The sequence below is a fragment of the Chroicocephalus ridibundus genome, chromosome 1 (genome assembly GCF_963924245.1).
Source record: "Chroicocephalus ridibundus chromosome 1, bChrRid1.1, whole genome shotgun sequence".
In the NCBI taxonomy this organism is placed as follows: Eukaryota; Metazoa; Chordata; class Aves; order Charadriiformes; family Laridae; genus Chroicocephalus; species Chroicocephalus ridibundus.
Genome location: NC_086284.1, coordinates 146,912,006 through 146,939,058, shown reverse-complemented (window position 1 = coordinate 146,939,058; position 27,053 = coordinate 146,912,006). Strand labels below are relative to the sequence as shown.

Sequence of the window (27,053 nt, the reverse complement as noted above, 5' to 3'; positions counted from 1 at the left end):
ATACTAATTGTTGTTTGGCCTTGTGTGTTGGACAAGTAGAACATGTGTTTAGATAACACAGTCTTGTGATAGACTTAGAGGCACCCTATCGAACACACTTGAGATTCCTGCCCTGCTGTGGGAAAGATCAAAGAACAACAGTAAACTACGCCTGCGCGAATCCCTGAAATACAGGCAAAACCAGCAGGTTTGTTGATCCTCTAGCATGGACCGAGCTCCATGGTGCTTGTGTCTACATCCCCACTTGTGTGCCTCTGCCAGGGTGCTGCTTCAGGGATCCCTGGATTGGCAAGGTAACAAAAATAAATTTACTCTTCGCATTTCATCCGCGTTTTTGTGTTTGTTCCTGCATCTTGCCTGTGCCAGTTCACACCATATCTATTCAGTTTCATCAGCCCTGCTTTTTACTAACCTGAATAATTTGGTATCATTGCCTCCGTACTGCTCACTGCTTATTCCCTTTAACACACTTTTTACGAAAAATTAAAAAATCCTTCCATCTGCAAAAAGAAAATAAAGGCAACCCTTTTAGGGGGAAGCGGTCTGTAATGCTACAGAGGTGAGGGAGACAGCTATAGAATGGGACTGCTCCCAAATGTTTCTCCTTCCTCCAGTATCTCTAGCAGTGGGAAAACTCTATCAAACCAGAGCCATACACATAAATGTACCTAGGATCAAAAATGGGGATAGGCAAATCTGTCTTAAGAATGAGAAATAAACTTACCATCCAAGGATTTTTCGGACAAGTACATTAGTGACAAGTTTTTCTAACTCATTTATGCAACAGGTTCACAGATAACAAGTGTTTTTCTTCCACAGACATACCTTATTATTGCTCTTATAATGCTGACATTTAGGATAATTAGTCCTGCTGGGTGTAACTACACTCATTTGGAGTTATTTCTGGAAAGAGGAAATAGTGTTTTAAGAGAATACTAATAGAAAATATCATTAAAAAAAAAAACCCAACAAACTTCCCACATAGGCTCTGGAAAAGCTATGTGCTCAAAGTTTAAAAGTATTAAGAACCTGAAATGATCAAGTATTATAAAATCTCTCTGATCTCAAAAGGCTGAGTTCTATATGATTCATTTTGATTTGAAATGAACTAAGGTCAGAACACGTTGGATCACCCTACAGCAAATAGCACAGAACTGGAGAGTAATATATATCGAATAGGACAAAGATCAGATAAAAATAAATTAATAGAGTCAGAAGTAGGTGAAGGGCTAACCCCTACCTCTTGTGCCAAAGTTAGCAAACGTGATGACAATACGCTACCATCCATCCTTCTCCCCTCTCTTCAACTCTCCTGGCAAGCACCACCAAACAGCCCAAAGCAGTAGAGATCTCAAGGCCTAATCAAAAAGGGAACTCTATGAAAGAAGATCCTGCCAAATAATCCTCTAGATGTTCTGCTCAATTTACAAGATTATCCTTCTATAGAAACTCTGAGGTGGCTTTGACAGCTCAGAAAAGAGAGAGACGAATCCTACCTTTTTACAAACACAGGCAGAAAGCACATAGTGCTGTGAAACCAGCTACTTGAAAACATGAAACACAGGCAAGTAAAGAAGTTTATTTAAGGGGGTATAACCACACACACAAACCACTTAAGATTTGCCTCCAAGACCAGATCAAGACGAAGATTTTGAGCAACTGACTCTGTGTGCATGTGATCAAGTTGGGCATTAAATTTGTCCACTTTCATGAGGTATGATCCTTTCATGTGGCACATGAACTTGGAAGTGTATGATTTGCAGTATACAAATTCATCGTAAGTCACCCCATAAGCATTCTCTACTCAAAAGACTAAAGAAAACTTTATTTCAAATTTCAGGCAATCAGCTATTTTCCATAATAGCTTATTAAAAATTATTACATAGTTTACTTCTTTCAGTTTCACAAAATCATGATACACCAGCCCACATTATCTAGTATCTTTTTTGGAGTACACCTGGCAGTTTTAAGTGAAAAAATAGGTGCTCAGGTGACCAAAAGAGATTATTCCAAAGTTAGCCCAGTGTAACAAAAAAGACCACTGAAACCTACTCTGAGTGAACTACACAACACTAATGAAAGGCAATCATGGTGTAAGGATATGTACTGAAACAACAGGCATTGGCAAGAGATACTACATTTTTGAAGCCTGCCTGGGACCTGGGATTTCCCTTTTAAGATGACTGTTAGTGATCTTCACTATCTCTGCCTCTGTGACCTCCAAATCCTTCAAATGATTGAGGATCTTATATAAAATCAAGGGGAGTAATCAAGACATCCCTCATCCTACTCTAGTTTATAGTTAGGCTCTCTGTTGCCCTTTGGGCAATACAAATCTGAACCTTTCAGGCAGTGGATCACGCATCTCCCATATTCTCAAACAGGCTTTATTTTGTAAATAGTCTCTAGAGCTCTTTTATCCTTCATATTCTTCCTATAGGCCCAATGCAAGATTATACCACATTTTTCTAAACAAGAACTTGTCAAAGGGAAAACACTTACATATCAGCTACCATTTCTTTCTGTTCATTACCAACGCTCACAAAAGTGCTTCTGCATTTATTTTTGATACATGTAGAAATTTTGGGTAGAGATCCAATGTATATGCAGCACATTCATCAAGCAGATGAAAAATTAGAAGAGTTCTTGATTCAAGCAGTAAGCTATAAACAGTGCTGCCAACTCTTACTTCTATTAAAATTGCACTTATTCATATTTTTGCTTTCTCGTTAGAAAAAGCGGAATGGGAATCAAGTTCATCACAGTCAACTTGTTTAAAGTTATCTACTCACGGGAAACTGTTCCTGAAATCAAAGTCAGCAAGTTACTTGATGATGAGGTGAAGTAACCAAAAACTTGGCCAGTTCTATATGACATCATCAAACCTGAACTGTTCATCCAATCTGGACTTCTGAAGCTTTACCACGTAGTCTATACAACTAAAATAATTCATCTACTTATACCAAAGTCTGTAGTTCTGTCCAAAATGCGGCTCTCGTGTTACCAAAGTCCATGAGATTTACCCAGCACAGAACCCTAAAACCTCACTGAAAGGAAATACTTAAATGATAACTGAGAGCTGATTACTACAGGAAATTATGCATCCGTTAACCTTACTACTGTAGATAGGTGGTAAAAGAATTTCAGTTTAAAATTTCGCTTTGTAAGAGGAAGTAAACACAAAGTTATAAAGCAATATATCAGGTGGTACTACATTGGGAGTGTCTATTTAGGAGAGAAATAAAAATAAAATGACAAGTCATTATTGTTCGCCTCGGTCATAATTGCCTGTGTACCACAGAAGTAAATAAAAAGTTAATCAGAGGGCAATATACCAGGTGATACTCTATTGGGAGTGTCTGTTTACCAGAGAAACAAAATAAAATGACAATCCATTATTATTCAACTCTGTACTAATTGCCTGTGTACCATAGGTAATTTTTATTTTTAGCATAACCCAAGGCAGAACTTGACTCACTGATAAACACTACAATTGAGAACTGATGCATATTTTTAGTGTCAGTTTTAAAAATTTTTACAGATACTGAGTTCTTTAAATCAAGACACAGTAAAAATTGTATTTGCCATAAACACAAACACACATGTACACCAGCTTTAAATTAAGATGCTAAAAATAGTTTGAATATATATTTTATATAAACTCACAATCAACAACTACATTTTGGTTTTTTTAAAAACAGCAGTTACTTTTCCATACAATAAACATGAAAGATTTTATTTATTTTTTTTTTAACTTATTAGTGGTTGTAATAAAGCTTTCATAGAAAGAAACCGAGTTTCTGCAAAGTAAATATCTCAAATTTAGCAAAGCATTTGGGTATGTTAATTTAAGCATTTCATTAAACCACATTATAAACAGATTCAAAGATAAGAGGCACAATTCCAAATGCCATTTAATTATTTATGAGCTTAAAATTGAACACAAACTTTAGTGCTTTTCTTAACTACTATTAATATTAACTGGTTTTACAGTAACTGTGCTGTCTTTTAAAAATACAGGAAGAAGTTTGACAGTTATTGTAAAATAACTGACCTCTCCAGCATATGCTAAAACTCTTCCTTACTAGGGACAAATCCTGTAAAAAGCGAGCACACAACTACAGAATCATGTTGACATTTGATGGAGGAAATCTTTGATTTTTTTTGATAGGCAAAACTGACAAGAGTATTTTTTTGAAAGCATGAATTACAAATCCCCAAGTCATGCAAAATTATTGTTCCCTGAAAATATTCAGATTATGAAATAAAGACACATCATTCCTGTAGGACAGGTGTAATGATTAAGAGTAGACTTACAGGACACTACCTTTTGTAGCATTCCTTCCATTGTGCTTAAATGGCTTTTAAAATAATCATGAATATGATCATGATTACCAGCATACAATCATGACTATCAGCACTTAATCAAAGTGGGGCATGACATTAGAGGAAAACATCTTTTTAACTCTACTGCAACTTGAAAGATAAGCTATCCTTTGGGATACAGACTTACTGAGGAAGAGGAGAAGAAAAGCAGGACAGACCAAACATGTTACACTTTTTTCATTAGTTCCTTATTTCCTCTCCTGCTGTTCTCATTTCCCTCCGTTTTCTTTCCTGCTGAACTCATTTCTTCCATTTGCTTTCTTGCAGAGTTCGCTTTTTCTAACAACAGGAATATGTGCTCTGCAAACTCCCGGATAGCTCCGCAGCCACCACTGCTTTTACAAATATAACCAGCAGCCTTCTGAGCAACTGCACAAGCATCAGCAGGCACACCACTCACGCCAGCTTTCTTCAGGCATTCCACATCAGACTCTTCATTTCCTATTGAGGAAGATGACAGACAAGGCAAAACATCACAGAGGGGAAAAACTAAGCAAGCTTAATATTTTTCTATGTACATATTAATCTATTTCTTAAAAACCTGTATTCTGGCCACAATTTTCACCTCAGCAGCTCAACAGGACTTGTGAGCCAGTTCTCAGAAAATTTTAGTGATATGTGTAAATGCTGATCACGCTTCACACAATCTTCGGGCAAAAGAATGGTATGTTTAAGAGTAGTAAAATTATTTCAGCAACTGAAAAAGCATTTGCAGGACTATATACTTTTCAACTGTCACTGAAATGTAGTTTTCTACAGAATCACATGGCTTTCAGTTTTAATTCTGTCCATTTCTTGTTTCCATTTCAGAATATAATCTATACAATATCCATCTGAAATGAACTAGAATCAGTTCAAAATTGTGAGCTGTAACTGTATGCTTGTGTAATATAAAAAGGTTTCCTAAATCTCATTATAAAAACAGCTAAGACTTCCCTTGCCAAATTAGACACTGATTCATCAATGCCTTTAATATTTAGATGGTACTCTAATAAGCCTTAAAATATGTCCCTGCTTTTGTTGATTGTGTCCTGTAATTTGCACATCAATCCCATTAAGCTTAGTGTATTAACAAAGAGCAAAGTATTCTGAAGTTGAGAGCAGCACTACGAAGTTTGTATTTGTGTATGGTGTACAGATTTTAATACCCAAAAAAAAGACAACAAAGGAACTGACCTAAGTAAGCAACTTCTTTCCAGCTCAAACCTATGTCTTTTTGCCAGTCCTCCAGCACTTGCAATTTATTTGTTGCACTAACTTTTGCTACACATCCCAGCTGCATGGCTGACAGCGTTTTTGAACAATCTCTATCAGAGATGAGGCGTACCTATTAAAATAAAGTCAAGTTAGAGTAAATTCTACATACAAAGATCTAAGACGTGTAAGTTGATTTATTTAAAAAAAAAACAAAACACAGAAGTCTTGCTCATAGAAGCTCTCTCAGATATCAGAAGAACATTGAATAACTAGTTTCTTCAATCAAAACTCAGAGCAGAAGCGATTAACATCCAAAACCCCATTAAAGTCTTGAAGCTGTTTTGGGAAAGTGAAACACTATTTTCTAGGCTTCCCTGAGGTTCAAAAAAAAAAAAAAGAAATTTATATTTGTCTTTTTAAATGCAACATGTACCAAATAAAATACTGGATATCACAGTACAGTGGCATGCTGACTATCTATTTAGTGCAATATTGGCTAATTAAGTTATAGTAGGGAACAAGAGAATTCCCAAGGAAGATTTCTGTAATATTTGTAGACTATTATGAAGTATTTTCCATTATGCCTCTAATAACATCATTTTATTTACAGAGCATTTATTTCAGAACATCAACAGAATGCTAAACAGACTGAAGGAATATAGCACATTAATCTCCGAAAGATCATCCCAGATTTTAAATTTCAGAAACTATGTACAATGTAGGCTAAAAAGAAGATAATTACAGCAGGATTTTTTAAATCTGACACAATCCCTCCAGTCTGCGTGCCCAAGATGTGGACAAGCTTATCTTCCCTAATTGCTTTTAAATACTAACAAATACTTGGTACTGATTTTAAGTACAGAATGGACAGGAGTGCTGCACAACGCAAGAGTGTATCAGCAATATATACTAGAAATACACAATGTGCAGCACAAAGACCAGGAGGTTTTTAATGAAAGATTCCAAGTCACGGAAAATATGGAAATGGGCTCCCACGGGCAACAAAACAGCGATTACAAGGTTCCTTCGCCTTTTGCCTCACAGAAAACGAAGCAGAGGGAGTTTTGAAAAACCATCCACTCCATTTCACTGCCCCAAGGCAGCAACAGCTGCATCGAAGTATGTCACAAATGTCTTGTCTAACCTGTTATAAAAAAAACCCTCTACAATAGAGACTGCAAAAATATATCCGGAGAAGTCTACTTGGGCTATAGCTGCCTTTGTCTTATCCACGCCTATCTCTATCTGCAGCAGGACTGAGTTACGGTTCTTTGAAGGCAGCCTAAATCTGTACTTAGTTCTTCTAAAATTCTTATAAAATTCTTATAGCTATATCTAAAAATTTTATCTCTAAAAATTCTTATAGCTATATCAAAGGCAGCAGCACAGACAGAAAATAGCCAGCAGGCTAATTTTACATAAATGCAAGCAAATATTCAGATCAGAATTTATCAGCAGAAATAATAATAATAGCAGCCGTGTTAAAATCTGTGTAGTTTCAGTTTTTCGTTTACACTGAATTCTTACAACTTCAAAGCATGTAAATTATGGTTGAAACAAATATGCAGACAAAAGTGTTTGGGCAACAATCATGGGTAATCTAGGATGAACCGATTAATTTGCCTGGGTATTTCTTCCTCTTCTATAGCCAAGAGGTAACAACACATCCCTGCTTGATAAAGCTGACTTCTAATAAATGAGTGTCTAGACTACACAGAATGCTATGATTGGTGCTAGCAAAACACCATCAAAATTTCTTTGCACATTCTTCTCTGACAAAAAGAGAAGATGCTATAGCCACTACGAATGAGATTGAGAAATTTCTCAAAACACTTGTATTCCTCTAAAGGATCCAAGAACAGTATTTGTCTCAACCCTAAACCAATGTATTATGCCACTCCGTATTACGTACTCTGAAGAAACTTTAACTTCTACGCTGCAGGGTTTTAGAATCTTTTAATGTTCAGGTTACATCAGAAATAAAGTCTCACACTTCAGAACAACACTTACCTGGATTCCTCTTTTCTTTAATAGATCGATACCAACAAGATCTCTATAATCGTAGGAGACCATTTCCTTCTGATCTTCTGTCACATAAATGCGACCATTTGTCAGGCATCCATCAATACTGCAAACCAATAGCTTCACCTCTTTTAATGGCTCTTTGCCAAAATATCCAAAGCTAGACAAAGAAGTCATCTTTTTAGGGTGGAAGTTTTTGCACGCTCCAAACCAAATATTTCAAATACAATTGTGATCTTCAGATGGAATAATCAGCTTTGAAATATTTTTTTTTCTAATGTCTTTTCTCATCATCTTCCCTCTCCAACTATATTCTCCCTCTTCAAAGAAAAAAACCAGAACAATCCAAAAGACAGTTCGGTTATGCTCTCCTTTTAAAAATTAGGATGAGATTTTTTTCCTTAGCATAAGAGGTTATTTTCTGTATTGTTTATTTGGGGCAAAATCAAAACGGAGTAAAGGATGAAAAAGGCACAGAAAACATATTCCATTCCACCCATGACTTGCTTAAAGAGGTGCAGAGTAGCTGGAAAGAAAAAGGCAGCTGGCAAGATGTAATCAGTTCATGTCTTCTACGTGTGCATCAGTAAATGTGTTCCAGAACACGGAAGCCTAGGACAACTCAGCTGGAAAAGCCAGAGATGATGCTAACACATTGCTATGGTATAGTGGGGCTTACGCTTTTCCCTGAGTTGAACTTTTTTTAAAAAAACAAAACAAAACCAAAATATATAGCAAAGGTGATTCAGATGATTTCAATAGAGATCGGAAAAAATGATGGGCAGAAATAAAGTTGTTCAATTATCTTTGATCTTGATTACTTACATTATGAACTCACATGACTGTACTTTGAAACAGTGAGCGATACCAAAGAAATATAGGAATAAAAAGTGCTTTTACCTCAATACTCTCTGCTCTGCAATAGGCCAGTCAATGTCTATATCAATATCCACGCTGTGCTCTGCACGCATTTCATAGTAGGCCATTTTACCACCCTAAATAAAATAGAACCCATTAAAACATTCTGCTTGCATTAATACAAATGCAAAACTGTACAGTTTAGTACCATGTAGCTAAGTATCTGGTTACACAGTGGTCACAGTAGCTTAAATACAAGTGAACTATCAATAATGATGTTTTTGCCAGTGACACAGAACCAAGCATTTGAAACAGCTTTCTATAGGCAGTGGTTAGTAAGTATTTTCATTTTATAACTAGAGAAAGCATGCAAGAAAGATGTTATGCATTATAGTCATTATGCCACACTGATTTCACTAGGTCTTTTAATACAGTAGAATAGTAATATCTTTAGCATTTCCTTATTAAGAATACACTTATTTTGTGTTTGCTAGCTACACAAAGACTTAATTTCCATTGGAAAAATATCTGCCACACTTCAGTGTAATTAAAAAAACTAAAAGCCCTGATCCTCAGAGGGCCCAACCTTCATAAAATGTAGAATTCAGCACAATTGTACTATCCAGATCAACGCTTGCAAGTCCACACAGCACTAGCTGACAATGCGTGGGTCTGTGCAAACTACACACACCTAAAGCTAGTATCTCTGCATTAGTGAGGTGCCTGGAAAAGGGAGAAATAAGAATCTGGTATTCTTTACATACCTAGTAAGGCATTCCCATTAGAAATATGGAAATACCTACATTAGGCTTTTTTCCAGTTCTGCTGACAAATACTGGAAATGCTCTGCAAGATTGAGAACTTGTCTTGCATGAGAAAACTAAGAGATTATACTTGCAGACAAACGAAATGAAAGCTGAGGTAAATACATTTGTTCTGCGTTACTACATTGGGACGTAAACATCAGGAAAGAGAAAAAGAATGTTTAAGTTACAGTACAAAATTGGCATAAGACTAAACTAGCCAAGAATACAAGTTTCTAGATTATATGAAAGGCCTATGACACTGCATGAAGGTCAGTTTCACACCACTAAAATGAATTATAAGATACACACTTAGATCGTGGCAAACTGATGTGAAATTCAGTGTTGTATTGTTTTAGGCTTATAGCTATATAGTGCTCAATATTATTTGTATAAATTTGTTTGCCGTGGAGGATGCTGTTACTGGAGCTGCCCTAGGTACAGCTAGCCCTCTTAAGTTACACATAATAAGCAAACTGTCCTGAGGTCAAAGTGCTGTTACTTCATACTGACTGCATCAGAAATAGAAATACATTATTGAATTCAGAACCCTCTATAACAAGACTAAAAGATGTATTATTCTAAAGAGCATGAAAAACAGCAGCACTAACCTGCAGGTAGCCTTTCTCAATCAAATGCCTCTTGGCAAAATAAAATGAACCATTTTCATACAGCTCCCCAGGCCAATCTTGCCTCCGGTATCGTTTTGCTGGATTCAGGTTTTGTGGCTCTGTCATCTTGTTTTCTGTGAACAGAGAAAAATGACAAAATAAGTTTTCCAGAATCCCTCTTCAAAGTCACTTAACTTTCTTGAAATAGTTGAAAAATTACGGATACAATTCAGTCACCAACTTCTTTCATTATTGCCTCTCATTGCTTAGCTTTATAAAGAATCACTGAATTGCTTGCTCTTTCTTGGAACTGTAGATAACAAATTCGATTGCTAGCAGACGAAAAGGAAATTTTTCATTCCAACTTAAAAAAAACCACAACCCTCCCCCACCCCGAGAAGTTGTCAGCTGCAGAACTGGTTACTAAAAGGAGTAGGGGGGGACATTCTTCTAGACTGTCTTTGCCAGTATGAAAGAAATACTATACTCTTTCCGTACTCTCCTAGTACACAACAGGAAGGGGTTTAACTCTCAGTGAGGGTAAACACCAAGAAAAGCGTTCAGCTACCTACACCTAAACCCAGGAATGCCCTGAATGAACTTCGAGAGCTGAGAGGACCAACCTGAAACCTGGAAGGTGAAAAAAAGAGAATATAAGAAGAAATTTGCTCTGTGAAAACATCTTGGCCACTTCCCCAAAATACTTCCTATTTTAGGATACACATTATATTAACTTTTCATAAGGGCTTTAATCAGTGTCCGCAAATAAACAAACAAGTGTCTTTGAACAAACACAATCTCAGAAGATCCCATATTGTTGTCAATGCCAGTAGTGCAACCAGCAGAAAATGAACGAAGACTTCTGCCCTTGCGGCACCCAAATTCACATGCACAAAGGAGCTAAAATTCACCAGGTCGCGTAGTCTAGTAACCACGAAAAAGTTAGAGGGCATTCTCAAACACCCAAAACATCCTGAGGCTTTAGTATATATATACACCTTGTATTTCATAAATACACTAGAGCTTTGTGCTCAATGAAGTAAACATTTCCAGTCAGAGACACATGCACCTTTCGCTTTCAGCTTGCATCAATATTAAACCTTAATGCAGAAGGAACAATAGAAATACACAGGAAAAGATATAAAATTCTTTTAACATAATCAGTACTTTGAAGCCATCTGAAAAAAAACAAAAAAGGAAAAAAAAAGGGAAAAGAGTACAATACTAAACTGTATAAAGCTCCTGCGAATCACTGTCGCCTGAAACACCGCACTCCTGAAAGGCCATTTGCTTTTACCCTTAAGCTATTAATGTTTGCACACTGTGTTCCTTGTTCTCCTCGCATATACTCCTTGCAACTCAATGATTCTTTCTCTCTCACCACATTAAAAGACTTAGATGTCATTTTATACTATGGAATTATTTGCTCTTCTAGGTAGGCCTTGAGGCTTTATTTTAATAATCAACTTACAGAGACTAGGTGGCACACAATCACTTCAGAAAGCCACACAGTACATCTAAATAACGTTTAGTCTTTCACAGATGTCCATTCTAGCATCTCAGGATGTGGAATTTGACTTGGTTTCACTAAAGTGCAATCCACAGAACCCAAAACTGACGTCCACAATTTCAATACTCCTCTTATACAAACAGTGTCACATTATTTCTCCTCTTATGAGGAACAATGAGAATGTTCAGGTTATCTATTTATTCTAAACAAAGGCCTAACTTTTATTCCAACTTACCTCTAATATCAATCTTCATTTATTTCACATGGTCTTTTACAGCAAGATGCTTAGTAAACTCATATAAAATGTTTCAGATGAGGTTTTTTTTTCATCTCAGCAGAATAATTGTAAGGTCTGAGCAACACATTCATTTTTTAAATGTGGCAGTATCTCCACTAAACGTTTTGAGAAGAAGCAGCAAACATTTCTGCCTTAATCACAGAAACAAAACCAACACAGATAATGTGTGAAGTAGTTCTTTGTACAAGGACGAAAGGTACTTCTACAGCTACAACAAGGTACAATCTTTATTTGTAAGTAAAGACTTCAGTCTTTAGTCATCTTGGCAATTGTAGCTTAGAGGCATATTTTCTTGGCAAAAAATAGTCATATTCTTATGTATGAGCTCATTAACATGAGTTCAGCCTTGATGACTCAAAGACAGCTTGCAATCTGACATAAGCCAAATTAGCAGGCTGAAACAAAAACTAAGTCTCCAGACTAAGAGATTGCCATCCCATCTTCACTAAGACTTTACCTCACGTTATTTGTCATTTGCTAGTTATTGCATAGTGAAAAAAACCACCTTCCTAGTTAAGACAGGACCTCAGCGTCATGTCTACACGCACATGAATACTCGCCAAGCAGAAGTTAACACGTAAAATTTTGGGGAGCTATATTTTGAGCCTAGACAAGTTAATAACATTTTAATTTTCAATATCTTATCACTTTCACAAAACAATTACAGAAAGGCTGAGCAATGTAATATCAGTAATATCAAAACAGCACTACTGAAAAGGAATTTCTAATCCACCTCACACCTCTCCAAGAACTCAGCCCCTGCCTCTGGTATAATTTCCTAATGTAAATACCATGGGTATGAAAATAAACCATTTGAAAAAAAATTTGATTAAATGTAACTGTAACCAGAAACAGCTAAGTATTACCTCCTTTTTTTACCTCGCTCCATCTAAATTGATGGCGTCTCACAACAGAGAAGACAGAATCAAACCCCTCCTTCTGGATCAGATCTGCCACTTTTATAAGATCACTGGGATGTAAACAGGGCGATGTTGCTTGAATATTTCCTACAATATCAACCTCTAAAGAAAAACAAACAAACATTTATGAAACAATGAATATTTTTAATTGACACAACCACAAAGTCTGGTATGAGTGGATGCCACCAAAGAAAAGGAGAATCTTTTAGTCTTTACTAATTAAAGGCTTTACTTATTTTTCTAGATAATAAGTACATCATCCCTCTGGGGCTAAAACATAAAAGCTCAGCACATTTCACTACTGATTTACCATGATGATGATTAAGAAACTCTCTGATAGCTTCTAGAGAAGTTGAGGAGTCTTGAGAAACTTCAGGGCTTCTGCGATGAACTTGAGCGCCAAACTGCTTTGCAACCTTCTCAATTTCATCGTGGTCTGTAGAAACCCATACACTGTTGGCAGACAGTGACAGAAATTAATATAAAGGATTGTGACGAATAAATCTCAGCATTGTTGACTTGCCTGCCATAATCTAACCTGAACAATACCCTGGCTTATGTATGTACTACACCTTTCAATGAAATGAACTAGTTCTTATATTTGCGTTAGTAAAACTATCCCTGCCAGTCCAACAAGCAACTTTTAACAATAGGGGTAACACACACACATTCACTAGATTGTAAAACCTCAATCCTGGGCTGCATTTCAATGTAATACTGTAGGGTGCTTGATCTACCTTCCATGTAGGAAGCTTAAGCAACATAAAATTCAGAACTGTTCCCAGAAAAATCCAGTGTCAGCACACCACAATTTGTTAGGCATGCTAACAGATCAATGAATTGTGAAAGGGTTGAATGAGGCATTCAAAACCATTTAAGATCTCAGAAACAAGGCTGACAACAAGTAAAACTGCCACATACTTAGAAGATTAGCTTATTCTGCAGGTGTTTTAAAATGTGTTAATTAGGCTCCATATAATCCCAGAGAAAGAGCTGTTTAAGTTACAATCACATATGTTTTTGGCACAGAAAACCTTCAATATTGGTAAGGCAAGACTGCGATTGTTCAGGGATAATAAACACTTACAAAAGGAAGGGCTAAGTCTGAATATTATGTGATGATAAACACCGGATGAGCACTATGAAGCCACTGCTGCCATCATTGTGACAAAAAAGCATGTGAGATATAAAAACAAAAACTATGAAAAGTAACCCTTCTCTCAGCAACACTGGCATTCTCACAGATAGCAAATGGTGCTTTAGTTAAGTTTTTTCATCCAAAGACATCATGAGATCATCAGAATAAAAATATGTATGACAGAGACAGCAATGTCAAGTCACACCCACGTGAACAAATGCAAAGAGATATTTTCCATAAACTGCTCAGGCTAGTTAGCTTAAACATACACTCCCCATTCAACCAACAGGGCTTTATTGTGTAACATGTAGCCTGTCAGCACAGCTGTTTCAAAGGTGACTAGAAAACCCAGCGTACTTCCTTCTAATACACCTGTTATGCCCCAAAGTTAAGCTACATAACCCCAACTGGCGTCCTGTTGGGCAAAATCAGATGCCAAATAGAAAATGAGGAGGTTGCTCCAACCACCATATCCACCATAGGTCATCAAGCAATATGGATTCACATGCATTAAGTAATTATCAGTAATCTAGGTCAGAACTGGTTTTGACTGCTTCTTTATTAAAAATAAAACCAAGTCAGTGATGCTTCCTCTGCTTTTCAGCTACAGTAAGAAAGATTTTCCAGAACAGACAATAGTACAGCAGCTATGAGATACAGAAGGCTAGCACTTCCAGCTCTGAATCTAGCTGAGCTACGCTTCTACTTGAGTACATCAAGTCCCTGCTCTGAACATAATGCAACAGGTTTGCATCGGGAACCTGCATCTAGGTATGCTACATACCAAATGCATCCTAGCTGTGCACTGGTTTTAATTAAGTTTATCAGTATCTGTGTAGAAAGTTATCAGTGTTGTTCCGGCAGAAAAAAAAAATAATTTGTAACGCTCATATTCTTAACACTAACAACATACTTGTTTCTATCTAGGTCTAACTATTGCTACCAAAGTTTTGTGCACTTTGACACAAACCGAGCTTCTGTTCTGCGTCACACGGGCGCACACGATTATTTCTTTCCACTTTCCACATTTACGAGACTGCCTGTGACGGGCTGTGCCCAGCTGCGGGCTCCCCGATACAAGGAAGGAGAACAGGAGGAAGCCCAGCAGAGCGCCAGCACAATGACTGGGGCCCGGGAGCCCACGCGTGCCAGGAGAGGCTGAGAGCACCATCTTGATTCAGTCCTACCAAGAGGGGCCAAGGGGGTGACTTTATTGCTGTCTTCAAGTACCTGGTGGGCAGGTAGAGAGGAAAAAGAGAAACTTTTCCTGAACGAGTGTAATAAGATGACACAAGAACAAAAGTGCTGATTAGATATCGTGAAACAAGTTTTCAGTCATGAGGGTTACCAACCACTGGAACCGGTGCCCGGAAAGGCTCTGGGGTCTCCATCCTGGGGTCTCCATCCTTGGGGATACCCAAACTCAGCTGCACACGGTCCCAGCAACCCCAACCAGCCCAGCTCTGGCGGGTCCCACCAACCGACCACCAACCAAACTCATCCTGGGATTCAGCCATTCACAGGAGACTACCTACACCCTGGCAGTTTCATTTAACGCAGCCACCTTCATAAAGTAACAACGTTAACGCCTACTGGCGGACATCGTCAACTAGTGACTCCCAACCACGAACAACTGAACAACTTTAATTTCAAACTACTGCTTCGTGGAAGACTTTGGCTCCTTCGCAGCTCACCCTCACCAGGAAGGGAGAGCGGCGGGCGCCCATGGCAAGGCGCAGGCCGCTTGTCCCGCACCGCGCTGGGGCCTGACCCTTGCCTGGGCGCCATGCTAAGGTCCCCCGCGCTTTCAGGGGGGATCTCCCACCGCACAGCCACCTCACTCCCCGGCCCGGGGGAGACCACCAGTTCCCCCTCAGGAAGAAGCCGGGTGGGAAGGGAAGGGCTGCCCCGGGGAACCCTCTGCAGGCCGGGGCAGCTCCCCGGGACCCCTCGGCGACCCCCTCCCGGGCTGTGACACCCCCCCACCCCCGCCATGTCACGCAGCCCACCCTCCCGCATGCGCACCTATGGAAGACGCCGGCATCGCTGGCGGCGCGCAGCACCCAGCCGATGAGCGGCACCCCCGCCAGCAGCTTGATGTTCTTCAGCGGGATCCCCTTGCTGCCGCCGCGGGCCAGCACCAGAGCGGCCAGGTGGGGGCGCGGGCCCCCCGACCCCGCCGGCAGCGCGCCCGAACAGCCCGCCCCCGCCTCCATAGCCGCCGGCCGGCCTGAGCGCCCCGCGCCGCTCCCGGCTCACCCGCCCTTCCCCTGCGCCCAGCGGGTATGCTGGGAAGTGTAGTCCTCCTCCGGCGGGGCGGGGCGGCCGCTCGGCCTGCTGGAAGAGATGAGAGGGGAGAAGCTTTTTGGGGGGATGAGAGGCTCTTGTGAGGTGTCGTGGCGGGTGCGGGGGTCCGGCACCGAGGGATACCTGGGTTTGTGGGAGGCGGGAGTGAGGCGCCCTTCCTCCTGCCTGTGGAGGGAGGCCGCCTTTTTGGCGGGGGGTGCCCCGCAAAGCCCTGTCCCGGGGGTGGGGGCTCCCTGTCTTCTCTGGTAGAGGCTTCCGAGGCGGGATGGAGGGTCCCTGGCGCCCTACGGTACGAATGGGGGCCGGGTATTTCTGCCTTAATACTCGATGTAGGTTAAAAAAAAAAAAAAAAGCTAGTCAAAGGTGCGGCTGCGTTTCCTGCCGGCGCTAGCGGAGGTGGTCGGCTCCGGTGCAGCGCGGAGCTGGGCCTGTGCCCGGAGAGCTGCACGGGCACCGGTGTTTCGGAGATCTAGGGTTGGTTTTTTTTTTCGTCAGCCGCCAGCGTAAATCCTCAAAACTATAGTGGCTTCAGCTGCGTGGCGGCCTCCCCGCCCGAGGAGCGCCGGCAGAGGGCAGGGTAGTCACGCCGGAGCCTTTTTGCGTGGGAGGGGAAACCTTCCCTCCTTCCTCCCCGCTAAAAAGCGTGTTAAAGCATGGGGACACCCGATGTAAAGTGACGCGAATTTACCTATAGCAACCGGATGGATAAGTTGAAGTAATACACTACCAGTACGAGTCTGCACAGGGATTTGGTTTTTAATACGGAAAACGGAAAGTAGAGGCATCATAGCATAGGCACCGTGAAGTCACTCCTGGGGAGTCACGGTGTCAGTCTGTAATGGAAATGTGTCACATGCGGTTCACTGTCCTCATTTACCACTGCCAAGGGAAACACTCCCAGGTATATTCAGCTGTAGGCAGGCGTTTAAGAAGGATAATCATTGGGGGTTTTGTGTTTGCTATCTGAAGTGGGCACCTGTTCAGAGAAACCCAGCAGAGATAGACAGCTTGCTCTTCTACCATGCAGATCAAGGGAGCACCTTTCAGGCCTCTTTTTTTTAATGTGAGATTGAAACTAGTAGCTGTAAGGTGCTAAGTACCATACTTCCTGCGGGCCACTTCCCATGCACCTAATTTTGAATTATTTTTTTTTACCTCTAGAGTTTCAAGCCTTTGTCACATCTAAGTTCCTACCTGTTTAACACTACGCTTCTGTCAGAGGCTGCTGTGCCCACAACAGACCGAGTTCAACAAAACATGTGCCTGAACAAGGCTGACCTCAGTGCAAAGTCTGGCGGTCTTGCTGAGAGCTGCCAACTCTGCTGGACAGGCAGGTATCTCCAAGAGGGTCTAAAGAAAAGTGCTGTCGGTGCTAACTTTGTAGCCTGGCACAACTAGTTTGCTAGATCCTACCTGTCAACCCTTTTAGACATAGACATAACAAAAAGGAATATCAAATCTCTTCCAAATTTCTGAACAAACACAACAGCTACAGGGTATGCTTCTGTTGAAACACAGGTCATTTTTGTTGAGAAGAAAAATATAAGTCCGTTTGAGGTCAGTTTTATGGACTCGCTTTTACTTTAAATCATATGACTTTATGCAGTTCTCTGAGAAATTCCTTTAAAGTAGCCAGAGGTAGCACCTGTCTAGTGTATTATCTTACAAAGGAAATATACAAGGCTTTAACTGAAGAATGAGAAATCATATGCTATATTAAGTCTCTTTCAGAGTTTCTTAGATAATTGTTAATACAATATTCAAAATACCTACTTGTTAAGTAGCAATGGGTTAAAAATATGTATTTTGCTTCATCACATTGTGAAAATTGGATTGTTTATCAATAATAATATTTCAGCTACATAGTTCAGTACTTTCTCACAGTCCAGGAATAACACAAGCAGGGAGCTGAGTTTGGATTCAACTTTCATTTACAGAGAAAAGAAATTACATTAGAAGATCTGGCATACATCATAGATCCAGATGGGGTTCATCTAGGAAGAATTTTTGTACAAGTCTGGGCATAACTAAAAGCTGTTTATTCTTTTTTTTTTCCTCTTCGCATCAAAAGCAAATCTTTCACTCACAGGGCTGAAATGGTCCTCAAGCAAGTATCTTAAATACCTCTGTCCTCCTTCATAGGCATGTATCTAACCCAGTCCTAAAGACTATCAGCAATCACTATCAGTATCAGTATCACTTCCATCCCTGGAAGCATTCAAGGCCGTTAATTCCTGTCTTATCTGACACAGATCTGGATAATAGATTATTTCCTGTCTTTCTTCAGCAGGCATATGCATATTTGAAAACAGGAACCATCTCAACTCTTAGACGTTTCCTTTTCAGGATCATACCTGTTAGTTCAGTCTTTCTCCTAGTTCATATCTTCCAAACTTATGATAATCACCATTATTCTCCTGTGGACTGCTTATAATGTAGTACTCAGAATTAAGCAGAATATTGCAAGTGAGTGAAGCAGAAGGATTACTATTTCATATACCCTGAAGGCTGTACTCTGATTTATACATCTGTATGTAATTTTCTTGCACAATATTGACATAATTCAGACAGTGGTTCACTATGACCTAAGATTTGTTTCTGCAAGAGCTGTTGCATAGCCAGATACTTCCAACCTCTGTCTTTGCCTCTGACTGTATCTGCCCAAATGCAGTATCTTGCATTTATTCCTACAGCAACCAGATCTGTCCCCAGCTTAAAATATTTTCATATAAATGGCTTTCCCCTAGTTTATTTACATGAAAGCCACGTGAGACATTGTCAGGAGTTTTACTAAGCTGAAGATACCTGGTATCTACTCCATCTTCCTCTAGCCACAGGCCTGGTTTCGTAGATTGGAATTACACTGACTTGACTTGTTCTAGGTAAGTTATTATTGACTGCTATTCATAGAATCATAGAATGGTTTGGGTTGGAAGGGACCTTTAACAGTCATCTGTGCCCTCCTTCCCCCCTGCAATGCGCAGGGACATCTTCAGCTAGATCAGGTTGCTCAGAGCCCCATCCAACCTGACCTTGAATGTTTCCAGGGACGGGGCATCTGCCACCTCTCTGGGCTATGCGTTCAGTGTTTCACCACCCTCATTGTAAAACATTTCTTCCTTATATCTAGTCTAAATCTACCCTCTTAGTTTAAAACCATTACCCCTTGTTCTGTCACTACAGGCGCTACTAAAAAGTTTGTCATGATCCTTCTCATAAGCCCCCTTTAAGTATTGAAAGGCTGCAATAAGGTCTCCCCAGAACCTTCTCTTTTCCAGCCTGAAGAACCCCAACTCTCTCAGCCTGTCTTCGTAGGAGAGGTGCTCCAGCCCTCTGATCATTTTTGTGGCCCTCTTCTGGACCCACTCCAACAGGTCCATGTCCTTCTTGTGCTGAGGGCTCCAGAGCTGGACGCAGTACTCCAGGTGGGGTCTCACCAGAGCGGAGTAGAAGGGGAGAATCACCTCCCTCGACCTGCTGTCCACACTTTCTTTTGATGCAGCCCAGGATATGGTTGGCTTTCTGGGCTGTGAGCGCACATTTTCAGCTCATGTCCAGCTTTTCACCAGTACCCCCAAGTCCTTCTTGGCAGGGCTGCTCTCAGTCCCTTTGTCCCCCAGCCTGTATTGATACCGGGGATTGCCCTGACCCAGGTGCAGGACTGCTAATAATTGCTTTGATTTCTTTTATGTGCTTACCAAAAATGTTGATTATTTATTCCAGCATTTTTTTCACAGGATCAAGCGTTCAACTAATGGCCCAAATGCATCTCTATCAAAATTTTAGTTCAGATCAAGAGTGCATTTCTGAACTGAATCTCAAATCACGTAAACTGTTACTGTGTCACAGCAGTTGCTAAAGCAGACAGAGTGGATAGTTCTCAGGCTCTTCCTTTCTACCCAGTTTTAACATAGGGGACATTTTGTGCTTTCTAGTCTCAATAACTCTACCAGGTTCTGAGATTTCGTCAGCCAGCTGCTTCAGTATCCAAGGATGAAACTCAGCTCTGAGCTACTTTGTGTGCATATTACTCACCTAAATACATTCTGACTCGTTTCTTCCATATTTGTACTGACGTTTTGCTCCTGAAGGGACTGTGTGAGTAACAGCACTCAGGGAGATAAGAGCATTTGCTATTCTAATAATAGAACAGAGGAGAACAAAACAAAGAATATACTACTTTCCGCTTCTTTGGAACATGTACCCTGTTTTATGTAATCATGAAGTGGCCTGCAGGCACAGGTTTCCCAGCACAGGGGAAAGGGTTTCAGCTCTGTCATCACCACTAGCAAGTGCAGCACACATTCCCACATCATGTAACGTGGTCAAGGTCTTGTGACTGCGCAGCCTGCCAGCCCCTCGGCTTATCATGCCCAACTCTCCCTGAACAAGTAGGGCCAAACTGGCTCATTTCAAGGAAATACTGGTATACTAGTAAAATTAATGGGAATAAATCTATTTTCAAAACATGTTCCATGCCATATGATTCCATTGGGGATAATAAAATCTGTGAATTTCCTTTCTGGCCACTGTTCAATTGCTATAAAGTACCACATTGTAGTTGCTCTTTTAAGTCTGTTCATTCAAGTCTGTGCAAGAGCAAATGAAGAAAACTGGAGGCATTCAGTAGGTCTGAGCCGAGGTGTTACTGTGATCACTGTTCAAAGGTTATAATCTACTAACAGGGAGCGCATCATGGAACTTTGGCTATTAATTGGGGAAATGTTTTGTTCTGCAGTGTGTAACTGTTATTAACGTGTATCAGGCATGGCTGAACAAAGAACCTCACTAGTAATGATGGCTCGGGTCAGCTTTCAAACTAACACCCTCTGAATTGCCGGTGAGGAGATCTACCCTGCCCTTTCATCTTCTGAATTGCCAGTATTGAGACCGGCTTTGCCCTTTCTGACATTCGCACTGGTTGTAGCACTCTCTGTAGGCTCAAGACAGGAAAAGTATGGAAGAGCGATTCTCTGAAGCTCACGTTGAAGCTTCTTGAGCAGAGCCTTCAGATGTGTTGGTCACAGCCAAATGCCTTAAAAACAATGGCCAAACTGCTGCTGACCTAACTGGGGCCAGGATTTAATTTTGTGTGCATGGAGTCTAATTTGGTTTACGTTAGCAGGGCTCCATAAGTAACAGGTGGGTCTAGTTAAAGGGTTCTGTCTTTTTCTAGGACGTACCTGACTTAATGAATACTACAGAAACAGATAAGAAAGACTCAATGGAAGCATGTAGTGGAAACCTCAGGGATACCCTGCATCTGGGTAAACTGGGAGTAACTCTTTCTTGGCCTCTCTACAGCAACAGGAAAGTTCAGGGATCCGGATCTCCCTTCCTGGCTCTGAACCATGGATAGCTCCAGGGAAATCCGTGGAGTTATGCCGGAGTCAAACCAGCGTAGAGGAAATAAGGAGTGGGCCTGGGAATGTCTAGCAAATTACCTGTTCCTGTTACTGGGAGCTTCATGAAAGTGTTGGGCTAGTATAGTCTGTCCATATGTGAGAGTTAGGTGAAGGAAGGTTAACATATGTTTATAAACAAGGCCAAGGAAGTGTTCAAGGGTCTGAGATTTCTTAAAAGCAGACAGGAAGGAATATGATTACTTGGAGCTTGCATTTGGCCTGGTGTATTACTTGGACTTTGCAGAAATGGAATGAAGCAAACTACTGCCTGCTGTAGTACTGCAGCGTACTAAAATGCACTGTGTTTAATTCAATGCCTGCTGACAGGATTGTGTTCCCTTTTGGCAATCTCATGTACACAGAAGAAATCAGAGAGAACTGAAAAATGTATATTTAAGAGTCATTTCAAACTGCTGAAGTGATGTCTTTATTATTATTACCAAGACTATTACATTATTTGACAAATGGTGTTGACATTACCTGTCTGGCTATAAAATAATTGTTAATTCTTGTAATAACAACACTGATTTATATTTAATTTTTACCATAAAAGAATCCAAACAACTTTGTAAATCAAGTCAATGTTTCAGATGTCTACACTTATACATAATTTTTGACTTAGATTCATCCTACCTAAATCCAGGTGTCTAAATGAAGCAATAATCCAGAAGCTTGAATACCTCAGGTTCTTTGTGTAGCCAAAGTATATTGTTGAAGTATCCTTCGAAGGTACCTTTAGAGAACAGTTGAAGGCACCTAAACTCAGACAGGGTAAATCAGCAGCTTTCCACAGCTGGAAAATTAGTTTTAGCGGTGCTAGTTATCCCACGATACTCAACTTTTTCCAATGCCAGGTTAGTGTGTCCTGATCACAGGGAGTTAAGCCTTTAGCTAGATGTGCAAGCAGAAGGAAATTTTCCCCTAGTTCAAACTTGCAAAGACCTTTGTCACCTTGTTTGTTTTTATTTTTTTAAATTTTCTTCCCTGATCCTCCCAAAAACCTTCCTCAGAAGTTCCCTCCTTCTTAAGGGACTTAGTACATGAATGATATTTACTTCCTGTAGTTGGTGGCTTTTCACTCTTTTGATTCTAAGATGTATCTCTTGTTACAGTGTCAGGAAATTTCATGGTTTGGCATTTTGTGATTTTTGGACTAACCCTCTATCACACTCGTGAGCAGGTGATTTTTTCTAGCCTATTGTTCTTACTTCTTCCCTCCAGAGAAGTGGAGGGAAGTGGGAGAGTAGCTGAGTCACAAAAATATGAGATAGTTGTTGCCAGCTGGTAAAGCAAAGGACAACAAATCCTGCCTGGTTTTCCTTCTTAGGCTGAAACCGCAAAGAAATGTTGAGGGAAATGGAGCCCTTTAATCAAAAGAAGGACAAACTGAAAGGGGACATGATAGTAACCCTCACATAAGATTGCTGCAAGAAAAAATCTTTGTCATGTCAGTGTACTTAGGACAAGAAGTTACAAGCTTGAATTACACCACAGGATATTCAGGCCAGCTATTAGAAATGGTAATCAGAAGGGCAATTACCCACCCCTGCATTGCTTAGGGAGGATGTGGCATCTCCCTCGTTGGCAGCTGACACTGGCACGGTGTTAGGATTTGTTCTAGGTATCACTGGGTGACCTAAATGATTTCTTTAATTCTTTCGCACCTCCCTTTCTTTTTACTTTATTAAAATTATGATTTGCAAGGAAGACAACCTATCGAAGAAAAGCGAGAGAGAAGAAAACCCCAAACCCACTGTCATACACAAGTGTCAGAGAAGATTACAGTAGAGAGGAGTTAAAAGAGGTGAAGGAGTCAATGGAAATGTGAATATATGTAAAAAAAAAAAAAAAAGGAAAGTTCATCATAATGAAACCTAGTGATAGATCTTAGAGAAAGAGAACTTTTTATCTATTTACAAAATTTCTATGTAAGTCGATGTTATGCACTAACATTCCCTCAAATATTTCACTCGCTCGCAGTCCCATATCACAGTTACAAGCACGTACATGTGTGTTTTTCTGTCAAGGATCACTTGTGTGCAACACAGATAGCAAAGGACACCGTCTGTCACGTGTTCATCATTTCTCTGGGGTTCTTCTTGATTGACAACAATGGATTTGTGTTTTGGCAGATCTTTGATACCCTTTAGGAATCAATGGTTGTTATAGGGCAGTCCTTTGTTTCTGGCTCTTGCTTACTTCGGCCTCCATAAATCTTAGGCAAAGTTGCTGGTTTTGCCCATTTTTTCTTGTTTGTTTGAAACGTATGTCCGTTTTTCCAACAGGTCAATGGGAAAAGAAATGCTCTGTGTCATATGTTGCAGCCTTGTTGCCATCATCCTGTTGTGAGGATGCAGCATCTTCTGCTGACAAGTCATCTTGTCCTGTGGTCTTAGAGTGTGGGTCTTGTGGACTTGAGGGCAGGCCTTTTGGGCTTGACCTAAACATCGCATTACTCAATTTTACTGCTGAGAACAATGTTCTGGGAACGTTGTCAAGGGAATGGTGTTCTTCATTATCAGTACAGGCTATTCCTTTACCCCTTGTCCTGCTGTCTCATCTGGTGCTTTCACACACATATGTTTCCATTCATCTTGTGTTCATAAGACTCTTAATGGTTTTTTTGTTACAAATCTCTACAACTTTAGCAGCCAGCTCACTCATTTTATCTGTGCACTGGGTCATTAAACAGTTTATCTGCCAGAGTCCATAAACATCCTCAATCTGCTGCCGCTGTTTGCCCACAATATATGTCAAAACTATTTATGAAATTCATGTTTATTTTATACATTAACAAATTCTTTCACTTGAAGCACAGGCATGTGTATATAGTGCCTCCTTTTTGCCTGACACTGAACATCCCTGACTGCTGCTAATGGTTTTGGTCTGTCAAGTGCAAGGCTTTGCATGTTGCTTCTCAGTAGAAGAGAAATCCACAATTTGAAATTGTGGCCTAATCAGAACAGAGCTTGCTTTATTTATACCTAGACTAAAGCAATTTATACCTTCCTCTATCTAAAGTAGCAGATTTAATTATAGATTCACACAGCTCATATCTCTTCTGAAATTGCTCCTGTAACATAGACTGGTATAACCCCACATAAGTCAGAATTAGCAACCCGAAGTAGTATTCACATGCCATTCTGGCAGCTGTTGGGAACAGTGCCATTTAGTGCCATTATTATAACAGCGTTAACACCATGCAGTGCAGAAGCAAGTAATAATCAACTGAGAAAAACATCGTCAGAGGTGCAATAAGAACTCTGCTTAAATTTCCCTTCTTACTCTAACAATGATGTCGAAATGCGTCCGTGGAGAACTCAGAAAAATCACCAACTATTTTTACTGTAGACAGATTTCCAGGCAGCTATCTATGATTATTGCACATGAAATAGCTTCTGCAGATGCCATTATGCTATTACTGCTTGCAGTTTCTAATTACTGTATTTTTTAATTCTTTTACAGCGGTGTTGAACTGGAATTCCTATTCCTTACAGGGTAATAGTTACAGGTATAGAGCAGATGGTAGTTTCCCTTTAAGTGAAATGAATTTCTTGTGCACGCGTGTTGCTCGTCTTCCTTTTAATGTAAACACCCTCCCTCTCTCTAGGCCTCAAGTTGGATGGGAAACAAGTACAGTAAAGTGTTGTTGATTGGACCAGTTCCTATTTCCAATCTCATTGCTGGCTGATGACCCACGGAGCAAGCCCTAGATAGAAAGTACATGCGCAGCCTGAACATAATCATGTGGGGTCAGATAAATAGTCCTCTTATGAATCGTAGAAGACTGTACAAAAGATCAGGCAAGAGATCAGGGTCTCCTGATACTACCTTTGTAATCCACACTGTTAGGAAATCTACTTTCCACTCCTCAATTGCTTGCGCAACGGCCCATAGAGTCAGAAAGTTCTTGTTGCTCTCGTGCCCCCGTGTTTAGCTAACCGTCTTCACAGACCCAGAGATATTTTGTGTCACATTTCCGTTGGGTCACTTGCCTCATCGCAGCTGCTGAGAGTATTACAGAGCTCAGGTCTGCACGTACAATCTTCCTGTTTCACTACAAGGGAAATTTTTGGAAGATGGTTCTCACACTCTTAACTAATGAGTTAGCGAACAGTCATTTCGAACTACCCATACAAGCACAGGAGCCACATTTCACTAGTAGTTGTTGCTGGAAAGGCAAGTCATTGAATCTGTCTGTATTTGTAGCACGTGCAGCTGTAGAACATTTGTGATAAATTTTGATTTTTCATTAACCCTCCCCAAAAGTAGTACTGTGCTGACTGTGGAGTGAAGAATTATTTTATTTTGCTAATGAAGACATAGAACATTCAAAATATCTGCACTATAAAACAATTCAAAAAAAAAAAAGCAGCTAAAATTATGCAAATTTTGATTGTTTTAACCCTGACTTGTAGTGATGACTGGTTCCCTGAGGTTCCTGCTGAGAGAAAACAGGTAGCTGAGGTGACCAGTATGGCCAAGAGGTGACTAAAGTGACCCCAGGTGACTCATGTGCTCTGGACTTTTTGCATGCTGTGTACTGAAAAGAAGTTGGGCACAGAAACCTCTGCTTTATACAGACAGACATTATCTAGCTGTCTTATTGTCTTCAGTCTTAACGATACAGTTTTCGTACTCTTTCCATTGCAAGGTTTTTGGCATTTTTCAATAAAATCTCTGAAAAACATTCAGGCATTTTTCGTCATGTTGGACTAAAGCCTCAGTCTGTCCTAGGACATAACCTCAAATCATATTCCAAACCACAGTCCAAGCCTAGTTCAGAGCTGGCCTTTTAAATATTCTACCATTCAGACCTACTTTGTGGTCTGCTTTCAGCTCTTTGGGTTACAACTTGCATGTATTACATGTCATGTGTTGTATAACATGTCTTAAAACAATTTAGGAGATTCACAATAGCTTGTTCTAAGTGGTCTGAAACAAAGATCTCTGTTCAAGCACAGGACTGAGCTTTCCTGGGAAGTCTAAGGCAAATCAGACATCACTTCTGTACTTTTTCTCTAAGGAAAGGACTTGATGCAGTGAAACCCTACTTCAGAGTCCTGGAAAACATTAGTAACTATTGACAACACAGCACTTGCAAGAGCTTGTCCAATTAATCTCTTACCTGTTACAGTATTTGAAATGCATCACAGCTCCTTTAGCTGTCACTAACTGAAAACTACCTGAAAATATATCTTTGACATGGAAATAAGTATTTTTCTTAGGCTGGATGAATTATGTTCAGGCAGAAAGTGTAGAGATAGCTGCAAGGAGATGCTGTTCTGGAGCCAGAGTTCCTCCTGGTGCTGACAACAGCCAAGCTGACCATGAACATCCAACTGTTCCATCAACCATTTTTGTCTTCAGGCTAAATTGCCCATGCAGATATCATTGCAGGATAATTTTCCTCCTGTCTTTGTTCCCTTTTCCCCTAATCAGTTACTCTGTTAGCTCAAGCCAAGAACTTGTTGTCTTCTTCGATGTGTTTCTTAGAGCTCATTAGGAATGGCACCTATTGGTCTGGCAGCAAGCACTTGTTGCTAGGGAGGAGGAACTTTCCCCTGTATCAGTCTCCATTCTTCCACAGCTCCATAT

General features: G+C 40.3%; 1 protein-coding gene across 1 annotated transcript; it reads right to left on the bottom strand.

Moving 5' to 3' along the window:
- Nucleotides 1-1,754: 1,754 nt before the first annotated feature.
- CMAS (cytidine monophosphate N-acetylneuraminic acid synthetase) lies at nt 1,755-16,018 on the bottom strand. The gene is made up of 8 exons (XM_063357745.1): nt 15,769-16,018; nt 12,916-13,058; nt 12,552-12,707; nt 9,878-10,011; nt 8,506-8,600; nt 7,594-7,765; nt 5,563-5,713; nt 1,755-4,827 (listed from the first exon to the last, which is right to left on the bottom strand). Exons 1-8 carry the CDS (start codon nt 15,957-15,959, stop codon nt 4,553-4,555), a joined length of 1,317 nt encoding a protein of 438 aa, XP_063213815.1. The 5' UTR covers nt 15,960-16,018; the 3' UTR covers nt 1,755-4,552.
- Between the last annotated feature and the right edge of the window lie 11,035 nt (nt 16,019-27,053).

Excerpts from the sequence above, each read along its gene's own strand:
- CMAS (XM_063357745.1), bottom strand. The coding sequence starts at position 15,959 with ATGGAGGCGGGGGCGGGCTGTTCGGGCGCGCTGCCGGCGGGGTCGGGG. Across the intron at positions 13,059-15,768 it reads GATGCCGGCGTCTTCCATAG|TGTATGGGTTTCTACAGACC; the intron begins GTGCGCATGCGG and ends GTCTGCCAACAG. Across the intron at positions 7,766-8,505 it reads GCAGAGCAGAGAGTATTGAG|CTTTGGATATTTTGGCAAAG; the intron begins GTAAAAGCACTT and ends TTCTTTGTCTAG.